A 27,526-nucleotide genomic window follows, 5' to 3' on the forward strand; every position below is an offset into this window, starting at 1 on the left:
ACACTGAAAGCATTTCTCAGTCTAATAAGTTTTAGCAAGTAGAAGTTAACTGCCTCCCTACCAGCCTGGGGGCTGATTTTTCTTGCTTCTTGTAAATTTGTTTTAACTGCCAGAATTAAAAAAAGAAGAAAGGCTGAAAATGATTAATAACATCTAAGTACAGTACTTGTCTTTTTTTTTGCTGAATCCCAGAAAGGCACTGTCCTTCTGGATCTATATTGTGCTCAATGGATAATTATCTACCACAGCTGAAATCACCAACTTGCTATGTTGTTCTAATATATGCCATAGACAAAGGATTTGTATAGTAAATATTTTTCCCAGTGAACTTAATATGGCAAGGAATTGTTGAAAAATGGTATTATTACTTCTACATTAATAATAGAAATTATAAAGATAATGCTACTTAATGGACTTTGTAGCTTCAGATGTATAAATATGACTTAATTCCAGACAATCAGTATTAATACCATAGCTACAAACATAAACTGACAAATGCTTGTCCATAAGAAAAAAAGTGACATGTAAACACTCTCAAGACACTAATTATAACAAACCCCCATACTGGAGCTTGTGTTTCTAAAATGTAGATCCTTGTCTGGTGTTTTAGCTCCATTATATTCCACAATGGAGCTGAAAATTTATGCCAGCTGAAAATCTGTTTGTGGTTTATTATTGTCCAGATACTTCTAACTACAGAGACCTTAAGGGGATTTTTTATCTGCATGCAAGAGTGTGGGACGTTCTGTACCCATACAGCAATGCCACATAATCCCTAGTGTTTTTAACCTCTCCATTTACTACCAAGGAGCTTCCTGTGGCTGCCGTGTGAGCTGCAAAATCAAATAAGCATTGGTAAATGTAGGGGGGAAAGCTGATGTTTTCCTCAGATTTAAATTAATTTAGCTCCATTTGTCTGGGTTCCCATTCTGAGGCCATTCTGTGCTGGTGCCCCAGGCAGCTCTAGTCTTCTTTTCTGTTTCATGCCGTACTTGAATTGCCACCGCACACACTTTATTTTATTTTTTCCTCTCTTTCCCTCTTATAGATCATCAGCTGAACCACTTGTATATGAACTGTGACTTGGGTACCTCTGTGGCTTGCCATAAAAGCTCTTTGATGGACCTCACGTGGTAGTTCTGATAGGTACAACCTGTAAGCCAAACCTAGAGACAAGCTCTGTAGGCTTGCACTGTCTCCTTTGTGGGGTCTGGGAACCCCTTTGTACCATCAGGCCCTAACCTCATGTGAGACCTCTAAGTGCCCACTGTTAATGAAAGAATCTGCCCATTTGCATGAAATATGAGTCCAAAGTGGTACAATGTGACCATGCTGAGAGGAGTTTCTGGCCAGAGCCATGAATTGGGAACACTCCCACACTGCTAAGAGAAGGCTCCAGCATAAGTGGGTATAAATATGGGAATAAATAAGACACTGCCATGTGGCTGTGTTGGAATGTGTTCTGGCACAGCTGATCTACTTCCCTGAGTGAAACACACAGCACCTGTTGTCCTGCAGGATAGTGGGCAATGTGTTTCCCCCTAGCAGAGGTGTGCCCTGGGGAATCTCCAGAGCATGTTTCTATACATGGAGAAAGTCAGTGTTTCCCACTTACAGAAACACGACCCAGAGATTCTCCGGTTTTCTCCACTTACAGGGAATATCTGGGGTACATCTTTGTAAGCAGCAAAAGCCAGGCTTCCCCACTATTACCACCTTTTATCACGCCACAAATATCAGGGGGTGCATCAGGATCTGGGGGAATGCCTGTTCACCAGAGCGCCCTAAGGAATGACAAGGTTCAACAGTCACAAACTCCTCCAAGACCATTTTAGGCTGGACATAAGGAAAAACTTCTTTACTGTCTGAGTCCCCAAGGCCTGGAATAGGCTCCCTCCAGAGGCGGTGTAAGCACCTACTCTGGACTCCTTTAAAAAGCATTTGGACGTTTATCTTGCGGGGATCCTTTGACCCTAGTTGACTTCCTGCCCTTGGGCAGGGGGCTGGACTCGATGGTCTTCTGAGGTCTCTTCCAGCCCTAATGTCTATGAAATCTATGAAATATGAGCATTTGTGATATGCCAGATGGTGCAGACACCTGCTTGCTTTCCCTTTGTGCTTCCATAAAAATGGTACAAGAGCACAAAGGTGATGTCTATTTATACCTTATGATATGCATCTCCATCTCTCTGGATGTAACTGTGCTGATGTGATGCCAGCATGGATCATATAGTAACTTTCTTCCTCTTCTCCTACTGAATCCATTTTGAATAGAGGGATCACCTGGGGATTTTGCTTTGGTACCTCCTTCTAGCATATTCTTCTGCAACAACAAAATTAAACCAGGCAGGAGTGACTGAAACAGTTTCCCTCAAAGAGCCCTTCCCTCTTCTTACTCTATCCCTCCATAGACAAGTGGGACTTGTCTGTTCTGGCTCAGCCATGGGTCTTTTGGAGGACAGGACTGAGCATCAGCTGCTCCTGCCCAAGGCCACTGATGTGCTCAGAGCCAAAATTTTTACCATGAGGCTGTTCTGGATTTGTTTGCCACACCTGCTGGAGCTATCCCTGCCTAAAATCAAGGGCTCAAGAGCCCTTCTAATTTAATATAACATTAAAAGGCATAATACTCCTACACTGTGTATGGGCTACAGCACATTTTAGTCTACATTCATTGGTTTGCAAATGGAACCCAAGTATGTAAAAAAATCTGCGTAAAATGTTCACAGCAAAATTCCTCAAAACTTGCCTGTCCTCTGTTGTCCCTGTGCCCCTTCCCCACCACAAACCCAGTGCTTTTATTATACAAGGTTTGCAGAATGATTTATGAACAGGGATCTTAGTTTTCTCTGATTTAAAAAAATCTCCAATTTTCAGTTAAAAATGAAACCCCAAAACCACCACATTTTTCTACGATTAAAATGAAACATCATCTTTTATATATATATATATATATATATATAGCTAGAGCTATATAGATCTATATATATATATATATATATATATATATAGTGGTGTTTCATTTGAATTAAAATGAAACAAATCTATAGTGCTGTTTCATCCAAATGGAAAAATGGGGATTTGGGGTAACTTCTTTTTTTAACCAAAAATTGGGAATTTTTAAATCGGAGAAAACCAGGATCCCTGTTTATGAAGCTGTCAAGTCAATTTGGGGAAATCTTCATGCTACTTTCTGGTTTTGCACTGAAATCAGGAGGAGCTGCTTTTTGTGTAGAGGCAGACAGTTTTAATGGAATTTTACTTTGAGATGTCAGGCCCCCATGAATCTGAACCTTAAATACAAACACATGAGGCATTCATTCACTTAGACTGCAAGTTAAAAACCCTACATGCACATGAACTGCTCTGAAGTGAAACTGCCAAGTTCTGCAGCTCTGGAAAATATACTTGTGAAACTACTGCCAGTACTTACTAGTGTAATGACGGGAGAATTCCTGCCCACCCCCCTGCATGTGAACATATAATTGTGTACTCATCAAGCTAGTCTGCAGCAGGAAAATAAAGCTTCTGAGAATCTTCCCATCCAAGAAATGTTATTTGTATCCCAGTAGTATCATAATACAAATATTCCCCAGACAAGGTATGATATAAAGAATTGGCTTAGTTGCTATGCAAAGGCTTTAAGCAGTGGGAAATGAGGTTTAATCATGCTACATGTACAATTCACTGTATTAATTTAGTATGAAATGTCTTGTTGTTCATAACATTACCTTCACAGAAGAAAGCAAGGCAGAAATGTCATGAGGCAGTTACGGAAGTAGGACAATGGCCCTTTGTTGGTGTTTTAAGGCATGGACAGTATGAATATTCATATATCTGGAGTGGAATTATATAAATATGCATATTTACCAAAAAAGTTCCTAGACTGCATAAGCCACCCATAACTTTTGCAATCCAGTTTGGTCCTATCTGCTTTCATCGGGGTTACTTACGATAGCAGTTATTGTGTATGATACCTAACAGAACTTTTGCTATTAACATTTGCATCTGGAGCTTGTTAATTTAATAAATTGCACATGTATACATGGATACCTGTCATGAGATATCCTTATCTGAAGGCAGATAATACTAGGCATGCCCATCGCTGCCTTTTCCTCTTAATTAAAATTTAATTAGAAAAGAAAAGGTACTCATTTGGAAAGATAGTGGAGTAAGTACTTCTCAATTCTGGAAACTTGAATTTAAATCAGTCATGTTACAAAACAAGCACTCAATATGGATAAATTGGAATTTCAGTCCAGGGATGGCTGAGGGATTCAGCTATGTGTTTTAGATAAGAATTAAAATGAATTAGTTTATTTGGTAAGGAAAGCTTATATAGAGATTATTTAATAGTGACAGCATTTTCCTGGCTAAAACTTCACTGTCAAAAGGCCTAAATTATATTAATTATTGGGCGTGTCTACATGTGTGCTTTAATACACAGTAGCCTATTTTACTGTGCATTAGAGCATCCATAAAAACTGGGCAATCACCCTAATGCACAGTAAAATAGCTACTGCGCATTAAACGTCACTTGAAAACCATGTGCATTCATTACTGCACATTAAGGCAGCCTAATGTGCATTTATTTAGTACCTCACATTAGAGGTAGTAAATTTAAGGTGCATTAGAAAAAGCACCTTAATGCACATGTCAATGTGCTCATTTAATTTTAAATAAAGGAAACAAAAGGTGAAGTGGTGAAATAAGTTATTGTGTGAAAGCAATGGCAATTCTAATAACAATTTATCCTTTATCTGGCCAGTAACAAAACTCCCTTTCTAAAAAAAAAATAAAAAAATAGATGATGCATTCTTAACACATGATATCTTTCACCCAACACAAATAAATAGTGGGCCTCATTTTGAGAGAAAAATAGGAATGAATCACTGTCCTGATAATTGGCATTTGCTTAGATTATAGTAATCATGGTACGGTTGCCTTCTGGAAACAGAAAATTGCAACAAGCAGCTTTCTGTATACTTGAAAAGGTCCAGTTTTTCAAGACATTTCCAAGCTGAAAACAACTGTTAGCATAACTGACTTGAAAGTATAAATTTAAGAGTGACATGTTCATAGAAACTAGAAGTGTTCTTGGGTATACAAATGATAGCATCTCCTGCCACCTCACAACAAACCTTACCACAGAAAAAGAAAAAAGAAATTTTAGACAAGGAACCATCCTGGTGGAGAAGAAAGTAATAGCCAAGCTAGCTAGCTAAAAGCTAGCTCAGGTATCTCTACACACACTGCTGTCACTTCTTTGCAGGGTGGCCAAATATCATCAGTGGCGATCACCTTCATATGAGTTCTCAGTGCCATGCTGTGACAGAAAGGGCTACTGTGATTCATGGAAGTATAGTATCTAGGAAAACTGGGGACATGATCTTGACTGTATGTATGGTACTCAAAGATCACCATGAGTGCTGTATCTAATTCTGCTGTACACCCTTCAAGAAGGATGTTTAAACACTAGACACATTTCAAAGGATGTCTACAAAAATGTTCTGGCGCTGGAAAACAAGGTTTACATTGTGCAGTTTAAGGACCTCACCATCATCAGCTTACTGAATGGAAAGCTGAAAGGTGACTTGATTACCACACACAGATGTTAACAAATGGCAGCAATAGCCACTGGTGAGGAATGTTTCAGTCTTATTGACAAAGGCATAATAAGATGCATTGGCTAACAGCTGAAGTTGAACTTAAACTTGAAAAACAGTGCAATTTCCTACCAGTGAAGGTAATTCAGTATTGAAACTGGTTAGTAGGGAAGGTGGTGCTGAGTCCACCACCAGGAGTCTGTAAAACAAGATGAGGTATCTTTCAGAAAGATCTGCTCTAATCCAGCTTCTGGAAATCCTGCATGGGGAGGGAGGTGAGAGAGGGCTGGGGAGGAGCAGGATCAGCTGGATTGCCACTGCTAGCTTGGAATCTGTGACTATGAATCTGCCTGTTCACCTACTTTCCTTCTGGGCTTTGTGGAGAACACAAGTGTTTGCATTGTCCTTCCCCATGGTCCTAGCACTTGCAGCTCAGCACTAAGGCGATGACTATCATTACATGTAATGCTTCAAGGTATCACCTGGTCACCTTTGTGGGTCACTATTCTCCCCACTGCACAACTGGTGAGAATTTTTTTTACAATTGACAGACAACCAGAGTTTGGGCCCAGCTAGAGATAGGACACTGGACAAAATGAACCGACGCCCTATGAATCCTGTGTTTGAGGTGCCTTCCTAGTTTGTCTTGCTCACATGCTCAGGGTCTAATTGATCGCCAAATCTGGCACAGCCCCACAAGGCAGATGAGCAGGGCCCTTGGTTTTTCTGCCATTCTCTGCAGGCAGCACTGAGCGCAGATCACCTGCTAGAATATCTGAGCATAACTTTTTCAATCAATTTCTTTCTTCTGCATGAACCACTGGCAACTTATTCTCCCCTGTGAAATGCAGTTTACTTTTCTGAGCACTGAAATGCATTCATCTAACTATAGTCATTGGACTTAAAGTCAGTGAAACCGAATGGCTGCTGCTATACAGGAATCCAGACTAGTTCTAATGATCCCTGGTAATATTAGAGTCTATGAAATCTAAGAATTAAACACATCTGATCTGTACTCAGTGAAAAACAACCCTCACAGAATGCCAACAGCTCCAGTTTTGGTATTGCCTTTCAGAGTGAACATGATCTATAACACTGGTGTCTGTCCATGAGTAAACATGTTTTGCTCCATCCAGGTCTATATACAGAAGCACAAGTCTAGCTGAAGTGTGCCGTTTCTGATTTTCTACCAGTTTCTGTCCCATTCCATTATAATCTGTTCTGGTTCCACCTCATCACTGTATTACTCAGATGCCTTCCTGTAGTACGTGAAGTGACATGACCAATCTCTGTCATTAACATCTCCCTTCATAATTAGACAGTCCTCCAAGTCCACCCTCATCCTGTTTTCTATGTGCATCTGTTAGGTTTTATCTGACATATCACATGTTAGTTCTCTGGGGCAGAAGCTGTGTTGTGTTAGCTACATGGACAACACTAATCCCAGGAAAACTGATTGGGGTTTCAGGCTTTACTGAAACACAGATAATACGTAATTCAACCTTCCCTTCCCCCTATGCATACACATGTCACTTACTTAAATATTGACACTCCCTGGCACATTAATACTGGCTCTACCTTCAAATCTGCACACGCAAGTCCCATTGACATAAGTGGGAGCAGTAGTATTTCCGATAATGGAATTGGGTCTATCATGTTTGAGCCATCTGCTCTCTCTAATCAACATATTCAGAAAGTTCATGCTGTTTCTCTTGGTGCAGATGGGCCAGGGAGCTGATACAAACTAAAACCACAGATGTTTTGAAGGTTTGGTATTGACTTGGTGGCAAACAACACGGATTGTAAGATGTGCATCAAGTGAGAGGGATACGCATATTAATCGACATATATACCAGGCCTGAAGTATAAGTCCTATTCAAAAGCCATCAGGGGAAAACAATTCATTAAGGATCTAATCCAGCTCTCAATGGGAGACTGTCCACTGATTTCAGTGACAGCTGGATCAGTCCCTTAGCAAGTTAGCAACTTTAGATCTTCTTAACTGAACTTGCAGTGTTAACGTTCCCATTCATATCTCATACCTGAACCCAGAACATAGTTATTTGGGTACCATTCAGCAAATTTACGTACACTGGAACAGGAAGGCTTTTGTTTTTCCAGAGTGTGGTTTACTCAGCCTTTATTCAAAAACTTCCTGTTTCTACATGGTAAATTCTAGTGCAACAACATTGCCTGAAAAGAGCGCTTTACTTCCCTGAAAGCAATTCATGAGCTGTGAAGTGTCATAACTAAATTGCCTGAAATGAATTCACAACATAGATATACCTGGATGCTTTACAACTGATGTTTAAAATCTGTTCTGGGAATCTGATCTGGATAGAAATGCGAGCAGCTCCATAGTTCCATTTATAGGCAGATTTTGTTTAATTCCATAATGGAATTAATGTGCACTGATGATGATATCATTGGGTGAGTGAGTTCGCAGATGTTACCTCTCCTGTTGACCTGGTGAATGTAATTAATAATGGGCACAGAATACGTGCAGAGCATGGAAGAGGTTAAGCCAACAGATAGTGATTCTTGAATTCTGAAGCTGTAGAAATGTCTTCTCATAAGGCTCAGAATTGTTTCTTTTCCTTTCACAGATGTCTTGAGGTCAGTAAACCAAAATAGGAGTAAACTGGAATATCACAAATTAGTATTTATAAAGACTTTCTGTAAAGAAAACAGCATCATCTAAACATAATAGGACAGAGGTTCAGGTGTGTTGGAACTCTAATTCCATCTCTGTCTCTGTCCAGTTTCTACATTTTTTAAAGTGGCCTCAAGTTTCTGAGTGTCCAATTTCATATTTGCTGAACTCCTTCAAGTCCAATTACCTTTAACTGCTGTAATCAACCTAACCTTACTCCTGTAACTTCTGTGCACAAGTATATCTGTATCAAATCCTGTTATACTCTATTACCACATGAATTTGGATAAAGGATTTGAGTAGCAGAAGCCCCTTAAGCTGCTTAAAATAGAGATGCTATTTGCTCATTCCAGTTACGCTTACATTCATCCTGAGACATGTTTCGTGAAAGCAAAAGTGCACTAGGAAGACAAAAGGCTTGCAATTCATTAAATGAAAGCCTTGATATTTTTTTTTACAATCTCGGTGAAAAAAGGGGGGGAGTTTGTTCAGTCCACAGCAGCCTAGCTAACTTACATAAACATTTCTAATGCCTACCAGGCCTATGATTTGAGGGGCAGCTGAGTTAAGTGGAGAATAGAGATGTCTTTCATGACAAAGAGAGTTACATGAGTGGGTTCTACACTCACCTAATGAAGCCTGATAACTGGTTTCCGTCATTTCTAGAGCCAGCCTTGACTTTTCTGGATAGGCTATTCTCACTGGTGCATTCTCTCTCAGCGAGAATGGTACCCAAACATCTGCACTTGCATGCAACTTACACTCAAACAAGCTAGAAGACAGGCAAGCAAACTCAGACCCAGTCCACGGCCCATCATCAACAGCGGCACAGGAATTCCTTTCTCTTAACAGAGTACAACAACAATCCAGATAAATGTCCTTTCCCCTTCTGCAGGGGTTTCCTACAATCTTCATAAAACATTGCTTACTTCTTTATTCTTGTGTACCCAGCAATGGCACTTTATAGGTCACAGAGCGTGGCTATTAATACGCTATACCCTTTAACTGATTCCTACTTGCTTCTGCTGCCTCGTGGAGCTGACAGAGAGAAGTAGTTAGCTGCATTAGTCTGAATTCAGTCAGAATGCAGGGTACACAGGCACATAGACTAATTCAATAAGACATATATAGAGAGAGAGGGAGAGCAGGACCACAAGCTTTTGTGATCCCAAGGAACAGAAGTCACCAGAAGTCTGTGACCCATTCCAAACACAGTGGGGCAGGTATATGAAACATAGTTTCACTGAGCTCATGCTCATAATATTATTCCTTTACCTGGTCCTCCCTTCTCTTTACAGAATATGGCACAATTTTTGGACTCTTTCTTTTCTACGTGACTGTACAGTGCTCACACAGTATTGACCTGGTCCCTGTATGGGGCCCCAGGGCTTCACTGTAGTACAAATAGTAAATAAATAATAAATATTTAATAGTATTCTCCATCTCAGGCAGCAGATGATTTTTTCCTGAAGCCCATTACTGAGCTAACTCCTCTATTATGATCACACTATTATTAATAAAGCTGGCCTATGGGCTAGGGAGAATCAGAGAAATGACTCTGCTGGGTATACCCGTGTTTAACTAACTCATTGTGTAGGTGGTAGCAGCTGTGAAAGGCAGATGGGGGCTTTGGAGGCTTCTAGCCTTATATATCACAGGAAAATCCTGAGAATAGAAGTTTGCCTCAGCATCCGCATGAGGCTGGTAACTCACAGCAGCATGCACTCCTGCAAGTAAAACAATAAAAGTTTTAATCGCCTATCTGAGGAAAAGAGGTGGGAAAAGTCATTCTTTCTGTCTTGAAATGACAGTTTCACTTTGCAGCTAGGGAAAAAGCTGTTTTTTTGGCAGCACTATCAGACAATAATTTACTGCCCTCTGATTGTCATGGCCTCTGGTAACTGGGACACTTTCTTGCTCTGCACATAAGGTGTGTTTATTAAATTGACTTGAAAAAAACTCATTCAATTATTTTGACTCCAGCTTTTAAATTGGACTTGTTTTTGAGATTGCTGGACAAATGAGAGGGAGTATTTTAGAGAAAGGAAGGGCTTCAGTTACTAAAAAAATGTAAGGGAGGAATCTACACAAGTGGCCATTTACCCAATTATTTAAAGCTAATGTTTCAAAGACTATTCATATTTTAAACAAGTCAATATATGAAATATTCAGAGGAAAAGTTTGGTGAAACCCTAAAACTGTACTGCAGCATTCCTCTGTCCTTGCATGTCATTTTCACATTGGATTTCAGTTAAACTTTTCCAGGCTGTGAGAGTGCTAGGCACCTGGTGATTAAAAATAAATTAGCATCACATTTAGTGATATTTGCTCTTGTTAAGGTTTTAGTAGCTCTGCTGGTTTCCCTTCTAGAAATAATTGAAAATATAGTAGTGATTAGATACCATTACAGCCAAACAAGGGAGTGTGAAAATCATGTCTTAAGATTTTTAGCAATGATGGCCATAATACATTGCCTCAAAATAAATGTCCAAACAAGATTGCAAGAGAGGAACTCCCTCTCCACCTCCCAAAAAACTTTGCAATGTCATTTTTCCATCCTCGTCTGATCTCTCCTTAAAACCCATCTCTGGCACGAAGCCTACAAAATGTTCACGAGTGCCTACACTGTTGCTTGCCACAGTGATCAGATTTGTCTCTCTGCAGTCACTTGCCTCTCTTCTCCTGGTTGTTGCATCCACCCACTGTTTCTCAAGCTTAAGCTGTAAGCTGTTTGGGGCAGGGACTCTGTTTTACTGCATATTTGTATAGTGCCTGGTGCTATGAGGCTCTGATCCCTGACTGAGTCCTCTAGATGCTATTGTGATATCAAGAATAATATTTTTTTTACCTGCTGGCACATTATGAACCCATTAATGCTGAGTGCAAGAGTCTGGAATTGATTTTGCTATTCTGCAAAACGAGGGGGGGAAAAGCGTATGTGATGGTACAACAGACCTCTTTCCTCTAGAGACTAAAATGACACTCAGAGCCAAGGAGGTTGTCTGTTCATGCTTTCTTGGGCTCCCTGGTTTCAGCTTAATGAGGCAATGGGATTCAAGCACCACACAGTATATGTCAGGCTGGGCTGTTTGCTTCCTCAGGCATGGCTTCCTTACTTGCTTGGGTCCTGGGGATTTTTTCTTTACTGGGGCTCAGAAGTCCCCCTAGGCTCTGTGGGCTCAGCTTTGTAAAGCTTTGATGCCACTCAGAATAGCCTAATGTCATCTTCACAGCTATGGTCCTTCCCATCTTTCTGTACGTACTTTGATCAACATGAAGTTATTAGCAATGCAATCATCATCATTAGGTTTAAATGTCAACACCCCATGCAGAACTATCCCTGTCACAGCTACTGCCTCCGCGTTTGCTACTCCAGACTCAGACAGGGATCTCTGTACTGGTGAGATTTGATTTACATTTTGGAGGTAGCATTTGTGTCCCTTGGGGGCCAAGAACTAGTTTTATGGATGATTCTGTAATTTTAAATATGGACCCTAAAGTACACGCTGTCAGTTTTCAGAAAATATGTATTATATTGCTGAGCATCTGTGAGCTGGGCAAATAAAACCCTTGTTGTTTTGCAACTGTATTATCCCAGCCATGCTGATAATAGCCAAAATTAAATGCCCTGATAAATTAAACAGATAAGACCCATAAGCAACATTTCCAGTGAACTGTGAAGGATTTAAGCATCATGATTTTAAATGAGGTAAATGGAAGATTCATAGAAACATCCTTGAAGTAAGCTCAAAAATATACCTTAGAAAGAAGACAGGTTGTGCCACATAAAGGGAACTTTTAATTGTTTCCATCATTTTCCCTCCTCAGACTCAAATGATATTTTCAGAGAGATGCAGTTTCTGACAACTAACAGTGCTTCATGTGCAAATAGCTTTGAGTTCAAACAGGGCTAGAGCTAAGCACTTCTCTCTCAGGAAAACAGCTGCAGTTTTCTGTTCTGTTCCCTCAGCCCAGCAGTAGCCGCTATTGATATGCTGCTCAGTAAAAACATGTATACTGTTTGCTTTTTCTGGCACATGACCGTTCCCTGAATAGTATTCATTCTTTACAATTAACACTTCTTTTTTTAATGAGTTGGAAGCTGATTTTATTATAACCAGGGAAAGGATACTGCTTGTCAGCAGTTTCTAAAGAAATATTATTGTGCTTTTCCTAAGAGCTCTTCAACTGATCTGCCCGATGCACAGGTGCATGCCATCCTCTTCTGATAGATTTGTATGGTTTTGCTATTTTCCCCACTTCCCTGCAATAAATTGAGTGAAAAGCATTGCCTTTGTCAAGGCACGCGTTTCAGCTCCTACTGACACTGACAATGCTATCTTTGTGTGTACACTGATATACAAGAGCTGAATCATTGTGATTGACTAACAAACTCATTCACGCTTATTCACCCCCTCACTGAAGCACTGTGGACTGGTCTTTCTTTCATCAAACTCACATTACATATGTAGAAGTGGATGTGTAAACTCTTTTTAAATGAATGAAAATATTTTAAATGATTTTTTCCAAGGGATACATGGGTATCTCTTCTATTTGACCACTTCATGAAGTAGGGAACACAATTCACAATGCGTTTCTAGGCAAAACATAACTGACCTTTCTTACTGGAAGATCTCGTACCTTAGTGAGGTTTCAAAATTTTTACCAGATGGGTAGCACATTACCTTAATCCGTTTCTGCCATGTATAGATTACAAACAAGAAACAAAATACCCATTTAGGTAAGAGCCATGGGGCTAATGCATTTCTGTAATCCCTCAGAAAATAAAATGACGTTTTTAGGAATAATATTAAACTCAAATCTCTTTTGACAGTTGAAGACATCAACTTGTAAAATTGGATCTGAAAGCCTTAGATAAAATCCAAACTAGCGGTTGATTTCTGGGGCCATATTGATTTCAAAAGTCACAGTTTAATATATTTTCTAAAATATTACAGCTGAATTTCATTTTTATTGAACAGTAGTTGGAAAAACATTTTTTGTTCAATCCATAGCTGGAGCAACTGGGTTAGCTAAGAGCAAATCAATGAATCAGAGCAGACTTGCTGCTTATTGTAGATTTACATGCCTACCTTCAGGCACCCAGGTTTGAATATGCTCTACTACACTCTTGTCTCACATAAAGTCTGATATGGGAAACAACCATTAGAGAAAATTGAGTTCAGCTCTACTTAAAACTGCTACTTTAATCTCTTCACACTTAATGCAATAAGAACCGGTGAAAACTTAGTTGTCTTATCTGAGGAACTTGAGAAGGAAACTTGTCTTTGGGCATAGCATCACTTACTAATGATTATTTAATCTCCAAGCTTTAACTTAATTCTGCTGTGGTTCCTCTTCACATCAAATTAAACTGATGATGTTTGCTAATCTATACAAAGATGCAGCCTGGCCCCAGAAATGTAATTCCTTGTTCAGGCCACTGCCCCATTATGTTTTATAGTTGCAATCATAAGCCGAAGAAATAAACTGAACACACATTAATTTTCTTGGTTAGTTTTCAAATTCAGTATCATTTACTTTTAACTGGAAAACATGAATTCGTAATTTGTACAGACCATGAATCTATAAACATTCTGATCATCACACAGCAAGACTATTTGGCTTTCAGTAGGATACTTACCTGTCTGCTGAGAGAGCTGTGAGTGTAAAGACTGACACCCCCACTGAAGTGAGCTGTATAAAGGGGATAAGTTTACATCCAACCCGGCCAAACAACCATTTGTCAGCAAGGTATCTGCTGGCATCCACAGGGACACAGGTAACTAGGAGAAGCAGATCACCTAAAGCCAGACTGGAGATGAACAAGTTAGGAACATTTCTCATGGACTTCACAGTACAGAAGATCTTTATCAAAGTGATATTGCCAATAAGTCCTATCAAAATGATGATCCCATAAATGGTTGGAATGGCGTATAGGAAACCTGGGTAGAACCGATCATCACTAAGGATGGAGAGATTTTCACTTTGATTCACAGAGACATTGCAAAGAATAAAGTTATCCACTTCCAAGTCTAGCAGAAAGCACTCTTCAGATGCCATGGTCAGATTTTGTTTCTACTGGATGATAATTCTGTTGTTCAAAAATCCTTGTATAAAATTTATGGAGTTGTCTTTTGTTGCTGTTTGCTTGTTTTAAACAGGCAGAAAAGACTGAAAGTCGTATCCCTGCATGATACTTTAAGAAAAGCGAAAGAAAGAAAAGAAAACCACTGTCACTGAGCAAAACTATTTCCATAAGCTGGAGCCAGCAAGTCTTTGAGCATGGTTTTTTATCCTAGAACTTTTTTTTGTTTCATTCATTTGTCTTGCAAACAAGTTTTCGGCAGTACTAGAAGGCTGTTTACCAAATCAAGAGGCAAACAGATACAAAGCATTTTCTGAATCCAGGCTTGTCAAATTTCCATCCTCAGCCTTCTGCTCCTGGATCAGAGTTCAGTCAGAATTAAGTGAAGAACAAAGCGAGAAGTTTTGATTGTTGCTGTCATGCCGCATTTCACATTCCCTTTCAGGTCTCAGCACCTGCTTCTGAAGGCTGGGTTTAAAGTGAGGGAAAGGAACAGCTCTTTTGATGACTCTGATCCTATAGGCAGGATCCTCTGGACGTCAACTCTCTCCCCACTTCCCACGATGATAGCAAGCTTGTTTAAATGATTACAGTAATTGTATGGAAGCTGCAGGCTACCGCTGGTGAATGCCAGCCACCTACTGGACAATTTAATCACTGCCTGACCATAAAATATTGCTGTTAACTCTTTGGACCAAAGAAACCCTGCATGGTTATTGCCTCTTATGTATTTTTAAGTATTATCAGTATAATACTTATAAATCTCATTTAACTCCCCGTTAGATGTTGTTCAGGTAACACCTTCAAAATACAAATCACAGTTTCTTTCTCATTCTCAAAATACCATGGGCAGTAAATATACCTTTGCAAATGAGAGTGTGCACTTTGCTTGCATTCCAGCATACAGTCTGACTCAATGAACTTAAATGAAGCCACTAAGCCAAATTCATCCCCCAGGGCAACTCCAATGAATCTCAGCAATTCCGATAAAAATCAACACCATGGTTAGCTTAGACAAATTAACATGAAAACTCTGCAAGTGCTATAAGCTTTAAATATTTTTGAAAATGATGCTGTGATTCTATAGTTCCAAGGCAACCAGGTTTACCCTAGCAACATATGAGGTACCCATCACTCTGGGATTGATACATTTTTCTTCTATTCAGTCTGTATGGAGAGAAAAAAGTAATGTGCACTGAGCTGGAAAAAAGAAATCTAAATATACTATGTACTGCAGATGTTCTTGCTTAAACAAGAGATAATTATGACTGGTTCTTTATTGATTTTTTAACAGAAATCCCATGCATAGTGCCATAAGATGACTTTCTGTTATATGGTTAAATTGAAACCAGTCTTCAAAGTGAAATGAGGCTCTGATTTGAAATTTTCTCTAGCAACTGTTAAGTTTTGCAAGTAAAACATTGCGCTAACAGTTACCAGAAGGTTTCTGTAGCAGGGACAGGTGAATCAAATCAGATATTTTCTTTAAAAATGCACAAATATTGACATCTAGATACACTGAAAATTTCTGGGCATCTTTTGGAAAATATCCAGTTACTTGATCCTTTGGCAGTAGTACCCCAATATGTGGGGAAAAAATTCTCCCAGGTCAGACTTCCAGGGATCACTAGGGTTTTTTGCTGCCTTCTGTAGCATGAAGAACATCCAGGCATATTTTACCTAATGAACCCCCTGCCACTGCAGAAACTTCAGGCATAGGTGGTACACTTAGTCTTTCATATGCCCTTTTTTCTTTTATTTTCTTTTGTGCAACATTGTGATTTATTTGCAGGGTTTGTATTGTTATTTGTGGCTTTGTGCCTGAGTACTGTGCTAGAACTTAGCTTTACCAGTTTGGAAGAACAGCTTGGACATAAGGAGAAGTGAGAAATAGTCCCTCCATAGGCACATCTACATGAAATGCTAGAAACGCAGTAGACTAGTTCTACTGTGTATTAGTGCATCAAGGCAAAAGCTGTGTTAATGCACTTATGCACAGTACAGTTAGGTGTATTAGCATCACCTAAAACATCTGAGAAGGTGCTATTGTGCAGTCGCACTTATAATGATGCATTAAGTTAGTACCTGTTATTAAAGGGTGCCTCTACACATGCAGTGAGGCTGCTCTGACGCACTGTAATTACTCGATTAATTGAGTCTTCTGGAGCCCTATAATTATTGTGCTCCAGCAGACTCCAGCATCTCATGCGTTAGTGTCCCTGTGCTAAAAATGGCAGCAGGGACACTTGAAATAAATCTCGTTCAGTGAGCTTTGGTTGAAGCACCCCCACTGTCACTTTTCAGCATGGGGACACTGATGTATGAGACTCTCTGGGCACTTTAATTAGAGTGGCTCTAATTAAGCTGCCCCCGCCCCTCCTACCCCCAGGCCATGTATAAATGCCCACAGGTACTAAACTTAATGCACTGTAATTATGGTGCATTAATGCACATGTAGACATGCCCAGTTAGTCCACTGTAGTTTAAAACTCATTTTAAAAACAACTGCTCAGAACCGCAATAACCCCTGTTTTGAGAAACAGGCCAGTTAACAAACACAGTCAAACTATGTCACACATCAATGTCAGTCTTTTTTAGTGGGTGAGAAGGATTGAAAGCACAAGTTTGTAAGCCATCAAAGCATAGAGTACAACCTCCCCTCCCCCCCCCCGACTTCGATCAAACCCTGTGTGCAGTTACAAACTGACCTTGGGGAAGAAATAAAGAAAGCAAAAAAAGAAAGTACAGCTGAGACAATTACCTGAGTTCTATCTTACTCGGGCTTCATCCTGTTCTCTCTCCTACTCTGTCTCCTGTTTCTGAACATCATCTACGTAGTGGCTTTGGCTGGTGTGGTGAATCTGCTTAGCTCATCAGGTTCAGTGACATTCAAGCTTTCTATAGTAGCAATGGCAAGCCCCTGTGAAAGTCTGCAAAGTTCCCTAGTTTAAGCATAATCTTTTGGTTTTAGTCAACTGTAGGCATTCAGTTATAGTAGGCATCTAAAGACCACATCTGCAGAAAGATGTTACAAAAGCTTAAGCCTGGTTAGTCAGAAAGAAAATAGACAATGAGAAATTGAAACCAAGAGAAGGAAAGGCCAGATCCTATGGAGCTGGAAACAGTATTTGTGTTCTAAAAATGCTCAGCTGTTTATACCAAACGTAGTTAACCATTTCAATTTACTAAAGTGCATAACATCTGCTGACATCCTGGAAACAGGTCTTATCTAAACTTCAACATCCAGCATTTGGAAATCCAGCAAAAGTTATTTTGAAATAATAATGATGTTTCCCAGAGGCCTTTATATTCTTGTACCAAATTGGGCATGCAATATACTGGACATGTGTACATGTGTTATTAATGCTATAAAGGCTTCCCTGGGAGCATGTCTACACATGCTTCCTGTCTGGAGCAAAACTACTCCCAATGGGAGCCAGCCATAGGCAGCAGAAGGCTAACGAGGCTTAGCCCCAACAAATGCAGGGCAGCAGTGGCAGCACAGAGGGCTGGAGAGCAGCCCAGGTGTGGGCTCTGGGCAGCTGCGGCAGGGGGTGCACACAGACACAGATACACAGCCTCAGCCTGCATGCAGCCAGGATCGCAACCCTACCACATGTTGAGCACTGCCCACCACCACAGGCAAGTTTGTGAAGGGGAAGGCAAACTGAGGCCCCCACAGTGAGGGAGGGAGTGGGGCCCTGGGGCAGGTCATGGAACAGTTGGAGCCCTGGTGGTTCATCTAAGGGTGTGGGGGGGTCCCTCCACTGTCCCCACCCCAGGGGAGGCATGGGGGGTATGTGCCCCCTGGATTTGTCCACAGGATGCAGGTGGGCTGCCACTGTGGACTGGAGCTCTGCATACCACTGCTGCTGCCTCAGGAGCCATGCGACACCATGTGCTTGCCACCACTGGGTTGCATCGCATCCCCTGCCTGTCTGGTGGTGGCAGGTACATGGTGTTGCATAGCTCCTGAGGCAAAGGCAGCAGGGCACAGAGCCCCAGTCTACACCAGCAGCCTGCCTCCACCCCACACACAAATCTAGGGGGCATGTGCCCCCTGTGCTTCCCCCAGGCTGTGCACAGCAGTGGGAGCCCCCACCCCTGCACCCCTGGATAAGCTACCTGGGCTCCAACTGTCCCATGACCTGCCCTCGGTTCCCATTTACCCCAGCCCCTGTCCCACTCCCTCCCTCACTGTGGGGGCCTCAATCTGCCTCTCCCCCCGATGCCCCTTCCCTTTCCCACCCCCTTTTCCCTTTACACGCTTACCTGCTGGGTGGTGTGTGTGTGTGTGCGCTCAGCCCCCTAAATAATATTTTTCCCTCTTCCTATGGTGCCAGCCTGGTACAGGGCTGCTCCTACCCTGCTCTGGTCCCCTGCGGCAGCCAGGGGAAGATCCAGGCTCCCCCAGGATACTAATCTGGGGACTGGCAGGGAGTATGGGGACAGCCCCCATAAACACAGGGCCAGGAGAACTCTGCCAGCTGCAGTGACAGCTGTCTCCATGCCCCATACACATTAGGAGAGGGCCTGATATGCACAGAGCCAGAAGACAGCTGCAACTGCAGAGCTCTCTCAGCCTTGTGCACATGGGGACAAGCCCCATGACCAGCAGAGCTTCCCCACACGGCCAGGGGCTGGCCAGGTGCCCAGGGCTTGCCCACTTCTGGGCTGCTCCTGGCCAGCCCCCAACTGCTTGGGGAAATCTCCACCTAGCCCAGGGCTGGCTGGGAGCAGTCCCAGAAATGGGAAAGCTCCCAGCCAGCTCCTAGCTGTATGGGGAAGCAGAGACCTCCCCTGTCCTGGCACTGCTCAGCTTCCAGCTCCTCAGCCAGGACCGGGCAAGTCCCCCATCCCCTGTAGTCCCCTAGTGTTGGGGCTGGCCAGGAGAAACTTTGCTCCTGGTCAGTATCTACATGTGTGCTACCATGCAGTATCTACTGTGCAGTTGTTTTACTACCTGTATTTACAAGTAGTAGCTAACTGCAGTAGATTAATTTAGTGTGCAGTAAATAGTGTGCATGTGTGCTTTTCTGTGGTAATGGTGATGCTTTACTGTGCAGTAGATTAGTCTCCTGTGCAGTAAAGTGTCTCATGTAGAAGCACCCACTATATTGTATAAATGGTATGCTCTTTCCACCTCACCACTGCCTGTGTAGTACTTAAACTCCAGGAGCAGGTAAAAAAGACTAGGCATTTATAAAACAATCTTTAGCTCTTCTCATGCATAGATCTCAACCCTCTTTTCAAAAGAGGGTAAACTGCATTTGTTAGTTCTCTGTTAATGGTGAGGAAACTAAAAGCACAGAAGTCACACGCAACACACCCAGCAAGCTGCTGGCAGAGCCAGAACTCCTAGCCCAGCTCCCTACCATCTGCATTATAGCCTCTCTTTTCTGGATAATGAGAACCTCTACAGTTACTTCAATAGAATTATTTTTAAAAGGATTACATACCCTCAGGTTTAGCTAGTCTCTGAAATATACTGGTAAAGGAAGTCTTCTTGTTCTGTAATTGTGCACAACTGGCCAGATTTTCAAAAGAGTTTGATGAGCAAAATTTTCAAAAGTGAAATGGCATTGAAAAGCAGTGACATGGGATCCTAAGTTGCTTATATGCTTTTCAAAATTTTACCAGACTGCACAAATGCAGTAAAATGTCAAATAAACTCAGCTCACCTGTTGGCAGTTAAATAGGGCCAGACCTTCAAAAGTTCTCAACAGACAACAGCTGTCATTTGTGACTGTTATAGCCAAAGTTTTCCAAGACAAGCCAGCACATGGCATGCTGAGCTCTTTTGAAACATTTTCATGCCTAAGCAGGAGCTGAATTTTTTGAAAATCTAGTTCCATTTTGTATTTCTCTCATTGTGTGCTGTGTTATGAAAAAGAACAAAAAACTATGTGTGTTCAGGATGTGTTCTTAGGACATAAAGCCCTGGCATTGGGGTGTGAGCCAGAGAGTGTAGAAGACCAGGAGTTTGAGGGGCCGCACAGTGCTGAACTCCTGTATCCTAATATCTACTTATTTTATAGACCACTTTTCTCTCGACCCCTTAGAAACAATCCATGTTGGGCTGTTCCCAGTCTTAAGTAATAGTTTAAAGGCTCCTGACCAGGATTTGGGAAATGTTCAAGTGACTTCTTTATTATTAATGTTTGTACCACCGTAGTGTCTGTAAACCTTGATATGGAGCCTAATCCCATTGTGCTAGTTAATGTGCATGCACTAAAAAATGCGCCCCCCCCCAATAATAAATATTGGATTTATCCAAAGAACCTTGTCTACCCCTCGCCGCCCCTAAAAAAACTCCTTGCTCAGCTTTTTATTGATGTCATGGGACAAGAAAGTTGTAAAGAATCAGGATAATAAATTAGCTTTGTGGATATGTATGGGACTTGCTCTTAGAGGATACAATAGAGAGGGAGGAGAAGAGATCAGGGCAGAGAACAGAGCCTACAGTAACTCCAGAGGAAGTCAGAGTGACGCAAGAAGTTTCCACCAAAGGCCAAGTGGAAGGATTGATTAGAGAGGTCTGAAGTATGAGATGTTAAGTAATCCATATGAAAAGAATATTTCCAAAAGAACAGCATAATCAACTGTGCTAAACATGCCTAAAAGGTCAAGGAGCATGAGAATAGACTACTTACGCAGAAACCTGGCTAGGAAGCAGAGGCATAACAAGGCCTCCAGGTGTCTCGGGCAGCTGCAATACATGGGGGCATCGGCAATTTCCAGCTGCTGCTGCGCCACCAGTGCAATTGTGTGGCTGCAGCAACAGAGTCTTTTCTCACTCTTTCCTCCCTAAGTTGACACTCAGGGCCCCACGCCAATTGTGATACTGCTAGAAGTCAGTAATGCCTCTGGGTGTGGTTTCAGTGGACTGCAAGGGGTAGAGGCCAGCCTGGAGGGAGTCCAAAGTTGAACTGGAGGAGGGGAAACAGACAATCCAAACTTAGGTGACTGCATTTAGGAGACTGAGAGAAATGTGCTGGTGTGAGTCAGTAAAACACATGTAAACCAGGCAGCTTCTGGTCTTACCAACATTCAGAGTACTCTTGAAGCCTTGACCTTCCCTCAAGTTGGAATTCAGTACTGTCACTTTTTGGCTGAGAGCCAAAGCAGCACAGGGTATATAGTATTCTAGGCTTCCAGGAATGGATTTAAATGTGAACATCTTTAATTGAAGACTTTGTTAGCCAGGACAGCATTCACATTGAAATTTTGCTAGACCCACAGCTGTCAAAATAACATATTTTGCAGTCAGCACCATATCCTCTGAAGTCTTTGTGCAATGCCTACCACAATGTAGCTTGACCCTGACCGGGTCTTAAGTGGTTACCTCAATTCCAATTTAAAACATGAATCGTTACTAAGCAAGAAGTGGGAGGATCAGCTGAAGTGTTCTTTACTTGCTAATTAATAAAGCCAATCGGGGTAAAAACTCACCTATGATACCTAAAAGCCCCAAAAGCTGTTAGTTTGAAGCTTGTAGTCCCTAGCCCACATATTTAGAGCACTATCCATCTACAGGAGACACTATGCTTCAGGAAGAACAATCTTTCCTCAAGGGCCCTGGCATTCAGAGGCAGCATGTAAAGTGCACTGTCTCTGGAGATAGCACAACCCAATTGCCCTACTGCCTGTGGTCTGCTCTGTTGGCCTATACAGAGAAGGGACTGTGGTTTCAGCCATTTCCTGTTCCTTCCCATCCTCTTCAGCATGGGCTGTATTCTCCAGGGGGAGAAAGTGATGCTTGTTCTTCATCAAGCACAAAGACTGGGGGGTTTTGCTTTTTCCCTGAACTTTACTGGGGTAGAGGAGTGGACTGCTCTTTGTATCTTCAATGGGATCCTCTGGGCTGAGCTCAGCAAACCATAAGGCTGATCTGAAACTTCAGCAGAAGTTGAGAGAGCTCAGCCCCTGGTAAGATCTGTCTGCCATTTATATTCAGCGTGACTGGCAGGGCTGTGCGAAGCTTTAGGCGCTGATTCGATTTGGAGGAGATTCAGCCCAATTCGGTGGTCGAATCTCTAAATCTGAATTGAATCAGGGGACCAATAAAAAGGTCTGAATCAATTCAAAACTCTCCGAATCTTCAGAAAAGATTTGGAGAGCTTTGATAATTCAGGCAGTTCCTGCTGGCTGCACTAGGGAGCTGGAGCTGGACTTGGAGCTGTTAAGCAGGGGGCAGGGGAGAGGAAGCCGGAAGAGGGGAGGGGACCATGGGGGGACCCCTACCGTCCCCCATCCCTTGCCTGCTCCCAGCCCCCCGACCCCTGTCCACTCCCCCAGGCCCCCCACATGGCTGCCCTGCCTGCCCCAGCTCCCAGTGCTTTTAATAAAGCTCACTGGGTGCTGCTGGGTGGGGGGGCAATCCCTGCTGCTCCCCACTGCCGCATGCTGCATGAGCCCCCTGACCCCCCACCTGAAAAAACCCCAGACTCACTGGCTCCTGTAGCAGCCTTGGGGCTTTGAGGGGCTCATGAAGAGCCCCCTATGTGGCATGGGGCAGTGGGGGGCAGCAGGGGTTGTCCCATGCTGGGCAGGAACCACTGAGTCCAGGGCTTTGGGGTTTTTTTTTCCTTAAAGCCCTGGAGCTAGGGCAGGTGGAGCAGCCATGGGGGACTGGGGCAGCGGGGGAGGGGTTGGGGGGGCTCGTGCAGAGCCCCGCATGCAGCGTGGGTAGTGGGGGCAGTGGGGATCACTCCCCCTGCCTGCCAGCACCCAGTGAGTCTGGGCTTTTTTTTCAAAGTGCTGGGAGCTGGCGGGGGCAGAGCAGCCATTGCCAGGCTGGGAGAGTGGGCGGGGGATGGGCCTGGGTGATTCAGAGATTTGGCAGCAGGAGCCGAATCTCTGAATCAGATTCGAATGAAGATTCGGGACAGTGATTCTAATCACCAGATTGAATCACTGTCCCCCAGATCATCCGAATCTGAATCCGAAGCAAATACGAGCCACTTTGCACAGGCCTAGTGGCTGGCTCATTTTTCATTCGGCAGTCACTGACAGTGCTGATGTCCTCACTGCCAGGTATTTTATTTTCTTCATCAGTTTCCTATGTATTCATGGGTGCTAATTGTAAATGTATTCATGGGTATAATCATCGGTGCTAATTTTGTCAAGGCTGGAACTATTTTTCCTATTGCTGTTAGACATTTGCTGTAGTAAAAATATTTCAGAATGCATTTGATAACTCCTTTATTCTTCAGATTTGTTTTCAGTTAGGGTAGAACGCTTCATTCTTTGTTAGTATCTTATCATTGTGATTGGTTTTGGACAAATGTATGCTGCTTAGTGGCCTGAGATCACAGAGGGCCTCCATGCTCTAGGAAGTCCCTCCCAACCCACTGCAAATACACTGATACACCGCAAATTCTCAAGTTATGCAAAGGCAGACTGAGGAATGGGCATGTGTTACATTTGTAGCAACAAAAACTATTTTTATCACTGCAAAATGTGAGCTTACAGCCATCCAACTGTTTTGTTGTCGAAAAAATATAGTGATTATGTGACAAAATTTTAGTTCTTTCCAACAACGACTTCTTAGCAGCACAACAATTTCTAGCATTGCATGTAATGCATGCACAGTTAAATGTAAAGTCATAGGGCATCAGTCCTTCAGCATCCTAGGAGGCCTTGCTTATCGCCTCCCTTGTCCTCAGGTCCAGGAAGACTGTTTTTCACATTAAAATCTACTGCCCCAGGGAGGCAGAGCTGGGCTCACAGGTCACTACACAAACTTGTTGCTTGTTGTTAGAACTGTCTTTCTTTGTGAAAAGGATAAAATCTTTCTGGCCCCAAAACACAGCAAGAATTCACCTCCAAGCCCTCTTTCTGTACCAAAAATACCTGTTCCTGTAATGTCAACATCTCTGGCATTATCTACAAGCCAAGGAAGAGCACAGAATATGAACATGTTGATGGTTGAGCTTGTATCCTCAGGCTTCAAAAATGTCAGGTGTCAGCCTTGACAAATAGTAAATGCAATATCCTGACTGAACAGAAAATCGTTAATGCTTCTTCCGAAATAGAGGTAGTGTCAGAGCTCTGTTGGGCAGTGCCATGAACAGCACAGTTGAGAGGGCTGTGTGAGCTTGGAACCATAACTGGTTGCTGTAATTTGCAAAGGCCATGGGTGGGGTGAAGGGGCATCTCTACAGGCCCCCTCCTGAAGTGAAGCCAGCATCAAAGCTTTCCCAGGGCTGTGCGAAGCTTTGGTAGCTGATTTGATTCGGAGGAAATTCAGCTGATTTGGGAACCAAATCTTCAAATCCTAATTGAATCACTCCAGATTAAAAGCTCCAAATCAATTTGAAGCATCTGAATTGATTCAGAATAGCTTCAGAAAAGATTTGGCTGTTTCAGAGATTCAGCCATAGACTAAACACACAGCTGATGCAGCTGCCTCCAGCTGATAAGTCAGTTGGGGTTGGGGGAGGAGAGAGGGATGGGGTATGGGGGAAGGAGGGATTGGGGTATGGGGCTGGGACAAGCTGCCCAGCCAGGGCAGAGGGGCAAGTTACTTGAGGAGGGAGATGAGGGGACACAGGATCCAGGCACGGCAGGCCTGGGAGCAGGGGCTCTGCCTTGCTGCCACTTGCCCAACTGGGGCAGGGATGTGGATGTGGCTTGCTCTGGGTAGAAGGAGACAAGTGGCAGCAGGGCATAGCCCCCGCTCCCAGCATCCTGCACTGGTGTGCCTGCATCCCGCACTCCCCGCACTGGCTGGCATGTGGGGGCAGGGCAGACCTGCCATTCCCAGTGCTGATGTGGGCGTGGTAGCACTGGGAGTGAGGGCTATGCCCTGCTGCTGCCCAGAGGAAGCCATGCTTACATCGTGCCCACCCCTCTCTGTGCCGGCTGGGCAAATGGGAGCAGGGCATAGCTCCCATGGCTCCTGCCACCGGGGCAGAAGAGGCGCAGCCAGAGGAGCTGCAGGAGAAGCCCTCATGGCTGCCCTGCTAGCACTATCTGGGAGCTAGGGCAGCTCTACGTGTCAGCCAGAGCCTGGCAGTGCTCCACCCCACCGGCCCCAGCTCCCAGGCAGTGCGGGGCATGCTGCCGAGCTGTGCTGCATCCGCCCAATGCAACAGCTGCCACAAGGGTGCCAGGCGGGGGTGGTGGGCAATCCCTGTTGCCCTGTGCTGCACAGGGGTCCCTGCCATGAGCACCCAGAGGCCCCAATCACTGCTGCAGCAGCCAGTGAGTGGAGGGCTTTTTTTTAAAAAAAGTGCCAGGACTAGGCTGGAGCTGGGCAAAGGATGAGGCTGAGCAGGGCAGATATGGGGGATTCTCCTGCAGCTCCCCACACGCAGGGTGAGGCAGGCACAGCTGGAGGAGCCACAGGAGAACCTGTAGCCACCTCCCTTGCCTGTCTCTCCCCAGCTGATCCAAATCATGGAATCTTTCTGAATCAGTGCCGAATCTTTCAAAGCCAATTTTGCCGAATCTCTGGATCGAATCACTTCCTCCGAATCAGCTCAATCCAAATCAAGTACTTCCCTATTTGCACAGGCCTACTCTCCCTCTCTCTACCAGCCACCCACAGGTTAACAAGGTAAGTGAAACACAGTGCAAGTACCCACTGGATGGCCAAGGACACCTCCCACACTGCCTCTCCCACCATGGAGCTGCCTACATTGAACTTGTTGGTGAACCTGAGATCAAGTGGCTGGCTTCAGTCATGTCTGCATGGCCATCCATGGTACTGAGCACCAGCTCGCATAGGAGCTTATTTAACAAGTTCTCTGAAGAAGCAGTGGTAAGCATTGACTCTTGTGCCAGACGGAGTACAGCACACATTGAACCTGCCTCTGCTGGTGGGAGCAGAAGGGTGTGCAGGCAGCAGGAATCCACTGTAGGTTGGAAGTGAGATTCATGAGCTTTTGGCAGTGGAAAGTAAATGGGTGTACTGTCGCTCTGCACTTCCAGTGCAAGGAAGGAGAATGGTCTAGAGTGGATGTGGTTCCCCAGGAACCCACCCAAATGGCCCTTTTCTCTGCACTTTGCTGTCAACACTCTCTGTAGGCAGGGGTGCCCTCAAAGCATGCTGGCATCAATGCCCACTGGTCTCCTGGCTGCAGAGCACCGGCAGTGGCAGTACATATTTTTGCCATGCTCTGTTGCACTAAAAAACTGTTTGTGCATACTATTGTTTTGATGGTGCCAAAAATTTCCCAGAAATTCTTAATGCTCAAAATAAGCGCCTGTCCATACCCCACAAAAATACCGATATTTTTAATAATAAATAATGACGGCACTTGATATGGAGAAAACAAGACAGCATGTGCATTTGTGTCAAATACATATGTTTTAAGAAAAGTTTAATGTCAGTTGGGCTGACTTTTTTTTAACACTTGAGTGCACAAGTACCCGTAGCAAGTTATGTAGAAATGTATTATAGAAACACAGTGATGTCACATTGGCCTTCATCATTTTTATACTGTTATTTAAAAAACAAACAAACATAACCAAATTTTTATACAATACTGATTCAAAACAAATGATTCTGTTCTACACCTCCATTACCAACATGTTCTCTATTATCTTCCCTTATGATAGAGAAAGAACAAATCTCAAGTAAAAGAAAAAAACTGTCTGTTAAGATGAAAACAAAAATAATGCAGGGTGTGACAGCTTGCTTCTGAATAATTAGTGTGTCACTGACCCAAGGAAGTACAATGGACTGATGTCTATTGTTTATTGCCGTTTTGGCATAAGGCAACAACATTGTTTTCTGTCCTCATGTAACCCAGATCAATATGTTATAATTTTGGGGGAATTTCACAGGAAATATAATGTATTACAAAGATGTTAAAAGGCTTGGCTTTGTTGAGGTCTTCTGTTTCTCCAGGAAGCTGAATATTGGCTTGTAAAGAATTGACTGAGAATTTGGGAATCCATTATTGCCCACAGCTCTTAGCATTTCTTTTGTTTCAGCAAAATGCCGTCGCCTGTAAACAGGTGGTGGTACCCCCAAACAAACAACATCTTTTGATCGTAGCCATTTAATCCATTTAGATCTTTTGAGAAGATCTCAGCTGAAATTTCCAGGCCAGTAGATATTTTTGATACCTATCAGTTTGAGTTGAAGCATGCATTTAACATGGTGACAGTATTGTATTTGTATTTGACAATCTTGTGGTGCTGAAGAGAGACTGTATCCATGCTGGT

The 27,526-nt window shown here is 43.0% G+C and overlaps 1 protein-coding gene across 1 annotated transcript in view; it reads right to left on the minus strand.

Annotated features, from left to right (window-relative positions):
- The window catches only part of GRPR (gastrin releasing peptide receptor), a 36,829-nt gene extending 22,017 nt beyond the window's left edge, over positions 1-14,812 (minus strand). The window contains exon 1 of the mRNA XM_090031650.1: positions 13,904-14,812. Coding sequence (XP_089887776.1) covers positions 13,904-14,322 — 419 coding nt within the window. The 5' untranslated portion in view covers positions 14,323-14,812. The remainder of the gene's footprint in view (positions 1-13,903) is intronic.
- Between the last annotated feature and the right edge of the window lie 12,714 nt (positions 14,813-27,526).

Source organism: Crocodylus siamensis, chromosome 1 (genome assembly GCF_052110815.1).
Source record: "Crocodylus siamensis isolate JL-2025a chromosome 1, ASM5211081v1, whole genome shotgun sequence".
In the NCBI taxonomy this organism is placed as follows: domain Eukaryota; kingdom Metazoa; phylum Chordata; order Crocodylia; family Crocodylidae; genus Crocodylus; species Crocodylus siamensis.